Genomic DNA, 11,503 nt, shown 5'->3' on the forward strand with positions numbered 1-11,503 from the left:
ATGATCCAGAAGGAATGCGCTGCTATCCGGTCTTCCTTCAGAGAGGAAGACAACACATACCGATGTAGAAATGTCGCCAAGCTGCTGTATATGCACATGCTGGGATACCCTGCACATTTTGGACAGGTACGTTCGAGTTCGGTGCTTGCTGTGCTATGTGCGTGTGCCAGTCTGCTCTGTGTGGTTTTTTGCCACATTGACTTGTTTGGAGCGTTCCTAATTGCAGTTTTGCTGTCTGCTCTTGGAGGTGTTTTGGGGTCTGTCTTCACCTATGTTCTGAACCTGCATTAGTTAGTTTTGACTTTGTAAGGGAAAGACGTAGATATTTTGTTACGAAACTTAGGGTTGGTCTGCCTTTGCCAGACAGTCTGCTCCTCACCACCCATGTTTCTGCAGAGCAGTAGTTCGTAAGCCATGGTCCAGTACATCTGGGTATTTCTAGATAGGTTCAAAACAGCACCTTGGAGTTCTGTCTCTGGTGGAAAATAACAGCTGCTACAAAGGAGGTTCTGTGCTCTTTTCCTTCTAAAACAATCTATTCTAGGCACGTAAGAGCCAGACTGTTCCCAGCGATAAGAAATCGGTGTTCCTTATCCCCATTTTAGTGACCTGGCTTGGAGAATGCTGGTGTGAGTTTTCCATCTCTTGGCTCATTTGTCACATGCTGTTTTGACACAGGTGGATTGTGTGAGACGGGAGTTCCTGATCTGCGAGATGTTCTTCAAGTTGAGCTTTGCTTGGTCTTTGGGGCATAGTCTGTTTTGCTTAGAAGTCAGTAAGCATCCTGTTAGTAGTAATCTAACTTAAGCCTTCCATAAAGCTAAATAAATTGTTGTTGTATGCCTTGAAGTAGCTTCGTGTCTTGGGAGTCTGTCCATTCGTGATTGGTTTTACCAATCCTGACATGTCTCAGGGAAACAGTAAATTCAAACCACTGACACTGAATTCTAGATTGTCTTAGTGTTAGGGAGTGAATCTTGGCTGTCCTATTGCACATAAAATGCAGTATTTTACTTGTACATCATTGGATTCTTCTCACTGGATAAAGAGTTGTTGAATTGGTGTATTATTCTGTTCTTAACACATGGCCAGACTCCCTGGTCCAAGAGAGGAACTTCCTATCACAAAAAATAAGGCTAAGTATCTAAGAGCTGCAGGAAGAATGAAAAGTGTTACAGATAAGTGGCATATAGAATTTTTGCTTTTGACCTATGTGAGGAATGTGTTTAAATTTTATTTGGATTATTTGATCTTGTTACTCAAGTATTTAATCCCATATATGGAAGATTAGATCAGATGTCTAATAACTTCAGTTTCTGATTTGGTCACTAATGGTAAATTACCTCTTTGCTCTCAGTGAAAGAAGTATAAAACAGATTATTCAGTATCTATTATTGCTGGGGATGCTGCATCTCAAACAGAAGCATCTATGCTGAGTATTTTGGGAACAGTATTTTGATCCTGTGTTCTGTAGTTTATCAGCTGCTCTTTCAGGAAGGTGCAAGGCCCGAGGCTGAGTAGGGATTTCACAAGTGTTCTCCAGGTGTGTAAGCTGCAGACCTTGGCATGTCTCAGTGCTCATAACTGAGAGGAATCTGTCCAAGTGCTGGTGTTGTGTGAGTCAGTACAGTTTGTGTGAGGTGGGGACCTGCTGCAGACATGTGGTGCTCCAGCAGTGCAGCCCTGCAGATGGGCAGTGCAGCAGTGGAGGCAGGAGAGTTCGAAGGGGGACAGGATAAACAGGCAGGAAGTGTGTTTTGGTGAAAACCAGAAGAGAGCCACAGGCTGTGTCACAGTCGCTCCTAAAGATGGAGGGTCTGACTTCAGCTAACAGAATAGGTGGGGTAACCAATAATCAAGGAGAATTTAAGGTGTCTGAAGTAGTGAATATTTGATCTAATTCTTTCCAAGCCAGGGATCCTCAGCTTTGGCCCAGGATATCTGATGCAGACATAGGAGTGTGAGCAGAGTAAATTTAGGCAGTGCATGCTGAGATGCACTGCATGGTAAGATGTCTCTTGAGTGTGTGCAAAGGCCATCTGTGCAAATTCAGAAGATGTCAGGCAGCCAGGGCAAATGGTCAGATAACTTTATTATTATTGTCTTTTATTTCCATTTGCCAAAACATTCCACTTGGAAGAGTGGTTATGTCCATAAAAACTTGAATAAGTTGTGGTCTATCTGCCTGTGTCGTGTCTGGCTTTACTGGTGTATCTGTTACAGGACTGATGTAGCAGATTTTAATTGTTCCTTTGAATGAAATGGATATAATGGTATCAAGATTTCTTCCACCAATTAGACCTACTAAGAGCTCCAGCTGATCATGTTTCTCAGTACTGCTATGCCTGAAGCTAGTTTGCATGTATTTGTATACAAGTGAAACAAGAACTCATCGGCCCTTTCATGGCATAAATTTCAATAATATCTTTTCAAATTCAAAAGTACTAGAAACGTGTCTTACAGTATCTGTTGCAGTTGTTGGTTTCCTCCTATATTTTCTTAGTTGTTCATCTGCCTTTGCTGGCTCTTACGCTGTAGCTTAGATGTCATTGATTCTACGTTGCATTTTTGCAGAGGGTTGTATAAGAAAGTATCTTGTAAACTGGAGAAGAAAGTTGGTTCAGAGGTGCATTATTCTCTTACAGAAAGCACTGGAAAGACAAGAGGCTGAGGTCTGGTGTTCTGTACCTTATCCCTGGTTGATCTTGCCTGTTTCTGTGAGTTCAGTTATCCTTGGGGATGACTGACCTTATTGTTCAGAGGTGTTTCTTTATTTTAGATTTTCTGCCCCTTGCAAACTGAACTCACTCTCTCTCAAGCTTTTTCTTACCGGTTTGTCACCCTGCACAGCTGCATGTTTCTGGACAGCCTCTCGCACAGCTGAGTTGTGCAGTGGTGAGGACCTGTCCGTCCTAGGCCATAGCACCCACTGAACTTTAACTCTTGCTGGTGTTCTGTTGAACTTTACACTCCTGATTTGTGTGCGCTTCTTGCATCTTGCCTGCGTCTGTCGCCCTGTCCAAGCTTCCCTTTAGCCAGGGACCATGAAAACCTTTCCATTATGTGCTGTATTTTTGCCTGTGCATGTGCCCTTTACGTCCTTTAAATGGATCTGTTGCAAGCTTTGTCTGCCCTCTCCGTCCATCCACTGTGTGTGCTTACTCGCTGCCCCAGCTGGTTTGTTAAACAGACTTGTGGGATGTGTTTGTGAGGGATGGGTCTCTTCCCTGTTTCGAGAAGCCATTTCTGCTACTTCCTGCCTGGAAAGTAGAGTGGTTATAGGTAATTATTTATCTGTTAGAGAAAAATATTGTAGTGCGTAGCTATGTCAGAATATCTCTGTGGTTGGTGTCCTTTTTTCTTTAAGTATGAAAGTGTAAAGTTTAAAAATGGGTTAGCGATTAAATCCTTCATCAGCTGAGTGCAAGTGCAGCTACGCGTGTTATCTCGGGCATCTCCTTTGTGCTGCTGAACACAGGTGACATTTCTGTGTGGTGGAAGGGAAGCTCATGGTGATTACAAGGCATACAGTTTTGGTCAAACTTCAGGTATGCAGATAGAGATTACAGAGCAACACAAAAACTGAACTATCTCTGACTGTATCTAAGGTTTACGAGCTAGCGAGTTAGTTACAGATCATAACAAACAAAACTGGTTTTGACAACTGCACTTACAGAGCATCGATCCTCTCAGCTAGGTAGGTAGGCCCATTAAAGGCTGGTTCAGAAGTTTCCAGTGCCTATCAAACATGATGCATGCATCTCGATTTCCAGATATTTACTATTTTGTTTTGAATGATGGATCTCTTGTCTCTATAAATATGTTATCTTTTGTGAACTGACATAAGCACACATATCTGGTGTATGTGAGGTCATGGAGGGCTGGCTCCTTCAAAGTACAGGAGCTGCTCATGACTTCTCTGCTGGCTTGCTGGGAGCTCTGGGCAGGTCATTTAACCTTTGTTTTCTACATCATCAAAATGGGAATAAAATATACTTTAAAAAATGCGTTCTGAGAGACCTAAATGAGTAAACATCAAAATTCAAACTGTTTCTCCTCTATCTAAGAAGTAGTTTAAGCTAATTCTGTCTTTTTTTTTTCTTCTTTTTTCCTTTTTTTTTTCCAGTTGGAGTGCCTCAAGCTCATTGCCTCTCAGAAATTCACAGACAAGCGCATTGGGTATTTAGGTGCCATGTTGCTGCTGGATGAGAGACAGGATGTCCATCTTCTTATGACCAATTGCATCAAGAAGTAAGGGTACCACCTCTCTCTCCATCAACACATGCTTTGAGGTTTCAGGATCTGAAAGTACACGCTTGACAGTGATATTTTTGAGTACTTTAGGGTTGTTTTTCCCATGTGTTAGAAAACTGATACCTTCACTTTGTTGTCTATTGCTGATTGTACAAGACTGTTCCAGTATCATAGATCCTGTCTGGCTTCCTCAAAGGGAAGAGAATATCAAATGGCCTTGGTCCTGAAGAGGTGTATGTGGCAGACAGCACTTCCCGTAACTGCTGTTGCAGAGAGGTAGTACGTGTTTCTGGAGGTCACGTTAAGAAAAATGAAATCAGGAAATGAGATGACCACAGTAAGCTGTGCAGCCAGTGTGGAAGACCACCAGTTGCTGTGAAGAACTCTCCTCCATTTCTGTAAATGAGTTATCTTTCAGCTTGCCGTAGGAAAGAGCTGGGCAGGCAGTAATGCAGCATCAGTAAAGGTCCATACACATCTTGGGTATGATTGAGTCGGGGTGTTTTTATAACACTGTTGGCTGGACTGGATGTTGTATGTCAGAGTGATGTACATTGCTGCAGCCGTGTTGTCCTGTGTGTGCTCTGAAGAGTCGCCTGGCTTCAAGGATCATCAGGGCTGTGTGTTCTGCTTGCTTTGAAGGTTGGCCTAACAGTCCTGATCAATAGTTATCCCTGAAAGCAAGGCAGCAACTTGGGCTGTGCTGTTTGCTTGGTATCTTGCTGAAATCAGACAACAGGTGATGGAAAATTGTTATTTTTTTAAATTATTCTTTTTCTCCCAGCAAAATGCTCTTAGAACGGCCATTGGTTTACATTATAGTTTAGTAGATGATGATTGGTGCATTTCCAGTAACACCCCTTTTCAAGATGGATGGGAGCATGAGTGGAAGAACTGAATTCCAGTTGATTTACCTAAATGTTTGCTTGGTTGTGTGTGGTGTGTCTGGTTTTATTATTATTTACTTTTAGAACATAAATCTCCCAGATATTGGTGAGTAAAGTATTGATCCTCAAAGTGCTTGGAAAGAAACTTGACAGAACTGCAGGCCTGAGGATCTGCTGACTTTGGACCTTGTGTCCAGGAGAGGAGAGACATTTGGCTAAAGAATATTTCACTGAAATGTTGTACCTGGGAGGCTCCGTTCGAATGGGCTGCTGGGTTAACACCTTTTCTGGTTATTTATGCTAAAATGAGTTTGTGTGGTAAGGGTGTAGTGGGTTTGAACTGGAAATGGGTCAGACTGAAGCTGAGCAAAACCCCGTGGGCAGCTTCCCACTGCCTTGGTGGGTTGTTAATTGCTTTCTCCTTTGGCTTCTGTATCTACCATTTTGTCTTGCTTTTATCTAGATATTTTTTGGTTTATGACATTGTCTTCCGTTATTTTATAGCAAGATCTCGATTTTTTGATACAAAAAATGCAATCACCCTTGTGAAGCACATACTTGCTATACACACAGCTTTATATAGCTGCCAAAAAATTGTTAAAGAAAGGAAACAAAAAACCAACCTCTTTAGCAGCATGTGCTGTCTGTTCCTTCATCTGCATGTTGCCATAGCTGCTTGACGTTACAGCCCGAGCACTGTCTCCTGCTTTTCTGCACGTCGTTTCCTGTGCTCTCCTGTTGTGCCCATTCCCTGCTCCCTTGGCCTCTCAAACCAGGAACCACAGTTTTTCCTTTGTTCAATGTTGAATCCTGGATACTGTGGTAGCATGAGTACCAAATAGTCTGATGGAAAAGTAGCGTGGAAATCTATTTTAAAGGCTTTAGGGGTTGCCATGTGGAAGCTGTATTGTCTTGTATATAGTGGGACGTTGAATAGCATTGACTGTAGGTGGTTTAACTTCTATACTGACCGCTTTTCACGGCTTCCTTGGGCATATGAACAGTTAGGATCGCTGAACAAAATTCCTGTGTGGATTACATTCAAGGGGTGTGGGTGGTGGGGTTCGTGGATTTACTCAGGATAGAGGATATTTTAACACAGATTTTTACATACTGCTTCATTTGTACATGCAGAAGCTAAAGTCTATCCTAGACCGTGTTTAAACGGGGACAGTCCACAGAGTCACTGCAGGACTGTACTTCACGTTAGGCTCTTTTCTGCATGCAAGTTCTGAAATACAACATTTTGGCTTTACTTTAGAAGTTTCAGTGGAGTTCTGCGTGGTCTTCCCTCTTCTCAGCTCAATCCCTAGATACCCACCTGATAGTTTTAACCAAGTATTTTATCTTTGCAATTCTTAGGATACTCAGTAGAAGTAGTAGCAACCCTGTGGTATGTGCCCTCAAAGCTGCTATTGCTCCTAATGTGTGTTCCAAATAGCTGAGCATCTTCTCCTAGGCCACTTGTGCAGCTGGTGAGATGACTGTAGACAGAGATGCCTTTTCTTGTGTGTTCGGGTTCTCTCTGTGCATGCTGATTGGCTTTTGTTTTTGTTCTCCTTTACAGTGACCTTAATCACAGCACGCAATATGTGCAGGGGCTGGCACTCTGCACTCTCGGCTGCATGGGCTCCTCAGAAATGTGCAGAGACCTTGCAGGAGAGGTGGAAAAGCTCCTCAAAACTTCCAACTCCTATCTTAGGAAGAAGGTACTTCAGGGAACTTCTGAATACCTTGTTAATGCATTGAAGCTCAAGATTGATTTGTTACCTGACTGGTATCTGGAATATTAGATGGCTTGGATCACACTGGCTGAGTATTTTCCCCAGTGTGCAACTCAGAGGTCGAAACTCCCTGTCTATAGCAAGAATGTGTGTAATCCTCTAAAAGACAAGTCTCCGACAGGCGGTTGTTTCTGTTTGGATACCCGCTGCCTTAAGGTTATTGATGGTAATGTCAACACCTGCACATTCAGGCATTAACCCCAAACTTCTGGTCCTCAGGTTTATTCCTGTGTCTTCTCAGTCCAGAGAAGCTTTGATCATGAACAGTGCAGGCTCATGTCTGAAGATTTGATCCTTTGTCATCTCTTCTGTTGATGATGGCAATATTGTGTGAGATAGAAGAGTTAAGGGCTTGAAATGGGTAAACACTTATCAGTTGTCTCGTTTCCATAGCAAGTGTGCTGTAGCATCTGCAAAGCTTAATAACCCTTGTTCTTTTAAATCTGTTTCATTGTTAAGTCTTGGAGAGAGTGGGGAGCGGTAAGATTTAGGAAGAGATGCGTTGTTACCGCTTTGTCTAGAGAAAGCAATGCTGAGAGGTGTTGCCATATCCTGGGAAGAGGTCCTCAGCACACTTGGTGCTTCATACAACAGTGTCTCTTGGTGCTTCTGCACCCTCGAAGAAGTAGGCAATTTTTTTTGCAGTATACTTGTATTTTTCATAAGACCCATCGCTTGCAGGAGGAAGTTATTTTGTGGGGAAGGAGATGATATTCAAAGGAAAGAAAATGAGCCATAAATCTGACATAAATTGCATTACTTGCTTCCAATGCATTATCCCTTCCCTAGCAACAGGAATACAGACTGAAGTAGCCCTATTAAAGGCAAGCTGCTTTGCAGTTAATATCACTTCTGAAGTGAATAATGTAAAAATGAGCGTTACTTTGTAGCTCGGTGCTCCCCCTTGCCCTGTGGTGGTTTCACTGAACTCTTCTCTGTGATGCTGTTTAGTATCACTTGTAGTAGAGAGATGGAAGAATGTACCATCATCTTTCCAGTCCTTTGTGTATCGTGAAATTTGTGCTAGATGTTCTCGAACCATGTCTCGTTGTCATTGCAGGATGTACTAACAGAGCTGTTTTTCCCATACAGGCAGCACTGTGCGCTGTGCACGTCATTAGGAAGGTGCCTGAACTGATGGAGATGTTCCTGCCAGCCACCAAAAACCTGCTGAATGAGAAGAACCATGGTAATATCTGAGACACTGCTTAGCAGGGCTATGCCATTCTTTACGGGATGGTGCACTTGCTGTGTAAGCCTTTTGTCTGGCAAGAACTTTTGATGTATTTGTATTATTTGTTTCTTCACATTTCTGTGCAGTGAAAACAAATATAATTCAGAAAGGATAATATTTGCTTCATTAGTAAGTGATGCCTGCATGATCCAGCTTGGTAGCGTGAGATCCTCTGTCTTTGTCTTACACAACCCTGAAAAGCTGAGAGCTGTACTGTTCCTGTTTTGAAGATGGGAATGCTCCTCTTCAAGCCTTGGCCAAGCAGAGGATCGAGTCTGGGTTCACCAGAATTCAAGAACTGGATCACATTTCTCCTTTCCTTATCTTTGAAAATCACTGTCTCCTTTCCAGCAGTCTTAGCTGGGGGCTTTGTGCTGAGCATTCTTTGTGGGAGAATATATATGAAGCTTCTAGCAGCTTCCTGGCAGGTCTCAGTGATAAGTAAGCAGTGTCAATGTAAGAAAGCTGTGACACAAACTTTATAGATAGATATTTATGTACCACAAAACAGATTTTGGATCAAACCTGCAATAGGTCAGAAAGCTGCATAGCTTGTGGAATATAAATGTTGTCATCTCTGTAGAAAATGTTGCTTATTAAGCAGGCTTCTAGTCTCTTTCTGAGTCAGGAGGTCTCCGGTACAGACTTAACAGCTACAGAAAATGAATAACTAAAAAAGCTAGCATCTGAGAAGGACTGCTGTGTTACAGCTGGATGCAGGTGTTAAATCATGCTACTTGTTGAAGTTCCGTGCTTTACAGGGCTGTATCTCACTAACAAGTTGTCTAGCATTGACATTAGTTAAACGGTTTGTAACCGAACTGGCTTTGCTGGCTGTGTTCAGAGACACTCGGTTTGGTTCAGGCAGGGCACACAGCAGGTGGCTGCCGATGTGCAGACACGACTGGACCCAGCAGCCTGCTGTGGTCTGAGCCCTGCTGAGGGAGGCCCATTGTGGTCACGTGAGGTTGGCCATGGTACCCAGATCAGGGAAGGAAAACAAAGCGTGAGAAACTCAACATCTACAATGTAATTAGCACATACTGTCCTTCCCGAGTACCAGGTGTGTACAGAATCATAGCGTGGTTTGGGTTGGAAGAGACCCTAAAGATCATCCAGTCCAACTATGGCTGTTACCATCTGACTGTATTTACTGTGCAAGTTTCTGCAGCCAAAATCCAATTTCTCTCATTCTTTGGCCTTTAGTTGCAGCTTTAAGACATGAGCATGTTGCTGTCTGCTTTCCCTTGCAGTCTTTGACACATGTCTGGAGCCAGTGAAGTTATATTAAATGTAGATACTTTTTTCTTCCCCCCTCCCCCCGCCTCTCACCTTTAGGTGTTCTTCACACATCAGTTGTCCTCCTCACAGAGATGTGTGAGAGAAGCCCAGACATGCTCGCACACTTTAGAAAGGTAAGTGTGAACTGATAATATTGTAGAATTAACATCGAGTTTTGTCTGTGGTGGGTTGGGTTTTTTCTGGGTTTTGTGTTGTTTTTACTGATGTGTCCTCTTAGTGTCCCTAGTGAAAGCAATGTGCACATCACAAAAGTATTAATCATAAAGAGGCAAAAATGAAAAGCTGAGGCTTATACCAACACCTGAATGCGTTCACCACAGCCACACAATTTTATAAACTTGGGTCAAAAATGCCAGTGGAAGTTCCAGTTCTGTAGATGCCTCCTCTCTGGTGCATGCTGCATTGTATCGTTTTCCATTTTAACTGAAGGGTTTGAGAGCCAGAGTCACTCCTGCTCCTCTGGTCAGGAATGTTTGTTCCCCCCAGGCCCCAGCACAGACTTGTGCTGTTTGCGGTAATTGCTGTGCAGAATCACTGCTGTGTCCAAGACCACTATAGAAGGGCATCTGAAAATGTCATTGGTGTCGTTCTGACCTCTTGGTCGAAGAAACTGAACAGAGCCGGTAGAGCAGGACTGGCCATTTGCTCCTCTGAAAGTCTTCAAGGTGCTTACTGGTTGCATGCCCAGTTGACTTCTTCCTTGGCTCGAGGGATTTCAGACCCTGCATCCTTGGGTGCATCGTAGCGCTTTGGCCTGCATCTTCCCCCGCCCTGGGTGTGGATGTCGAATCAGTAATGAAAGTGGGACTGGGGCCATCTTGGAGGCAGCCATCCCTGCTACTGAGTGCTCAGTTAAGATGATAGTCATGGGGAAAAGAGAGAAGAGCTGAGTCTGCAAAATTTGAGTACTGGGTACAGTCTTTGCTAGCTATCTCTTGTAGATGTTTATGCTGTGAATGGTATAACATTGATCTGTCCCTAATGCCTGCATCGTCTGTTTTGTCCCTCTTGTCTGTTTGGAATCCTGCTGTGTGTTAGAATGAAAAGGTAAGAGTTATTTCTTCTGGATGGTGCATGCTTGCATTCAATCAGTAGATCTGTGTCCCACATTTGTGATTGATGCCACACGCTTAGATCAGTTGTACTTGTCTAATGCTTTTTGTGTGCTGGTCTTGCCTTGTCACTAAACCTCTCTCCCCATGGCAGCCCTGAAGCTCTGTTGTGGCCTTCTCTGAGCATGAGCCTGCTTTCCTCCAGCTCTCTCTCATTTGTGGAATACTTTAGGGATTTATTTAATGCCTATGCAAACTGTAGCCCTGGGCTTTCTTACCACAAGCTGGGCTTTGTGTTTTGCCTGAGTCATGGGGCAAGTTTGGGTGATTCCAGAAGGCAGCAGGAAGGACGGTACTTAGTCACCAGTAAGTGGGCTTACAGTGCTGCAAAGAGTTACTGAGTGCAGCTGCATTGCCAGTGTTTTCATGGATGAAATTTGACTACAGAATATTGAGGGTTGGGCGGCCCCCAGCCGATCTCCATGGCTGTAATGCTTCCCTTTGTTTGTCCTGATAACTCTGGCACATTGGAAGGCAAAGAAACTGTTAATTGAGGTTCAGGAACACTTCCACAGGGCACTCCACCCAGGGAAGATGTTGCAGCATCCTTTGGTTTCCTCTTTAAGGCAGATAATAGGAAATTCATGGTTCCTTTTGTGTGTTTTATGAAATGCACATTTTCAGAGGAGTGTGTAATTCCTGAAGAGCATAGGAATAAAAAGAGGTGATGCGGAAACTCAGGGGGTTTTCTTATTGTGCTGTACCACAGACATACGGGGCTTGACTCCAGAAAGCATTGCCCATTTAGTAGGTCCACATTCAGCTGCTGTGCTCTGTAAGGCACATCGTGGCTTTGGCACCTTCTGCTATTGCCTGTCCTGAATCTGAAGCAGTGTCTTGATTTTATGTTGTCAGAAGTGGCAGCTTTGCTATAGGCAATTTCTGATCTGGAAAAATGTAGCGTGAATGCAACCCCTGACATACAGCAGG

At 43.5% G+C, this 11,503-nt stretch overlaps 1 protein-coding gene across 1 annotated transcript in view; it reads left to right on the forward strand.

Moving 5' to 3' along the window:
- The window catches only part of LOC104545492 (AP-1 complex subunit gamma-1-like), a 28,828-nt gene that overhangs the window by 101 nt on the left and 17,224 nt on the right, over positions 1 to 11,503 (forward strand). The window contains 6 exon segments of the mRNA XM_010190648.1: positions 1 to 126; positions 4,127 to 4,251; positions 6,709 to 6,850; positions 8,018 to 8,114; positions 9,498 to 9,574; positions 10,500 to 10,508. The exon segment at positions 1 to 126 is cut by the window's left edge and continues 30 nt beyond it. Coding sequence (XP_010188950.1) covers positions 1 to 126; positions 4,127 to 4,251; positions 6,709 to 6,850; positions 8,018 to 8,114; positions 9,498 to 9,574; positions 10,500 to 10,508 — 576 coding nt within the window.

Source organism: Mesitornis unicolor, unplaced genomic scaffold, assembly GCF_000695765.1.
Source record: "Mesitornis unicolor isolate BGI_N332 unplaced genomic scaffold, ASM69576v1 scaffold24910, whole genome shotgun sequence".
Classification (NCBI taxonomy): Eukaryota; Metazoa; Chordata; class Aves; order Mesitornithiformes; family Mesitornithidae; genus Mesitornis; species Mesitornis unicolor.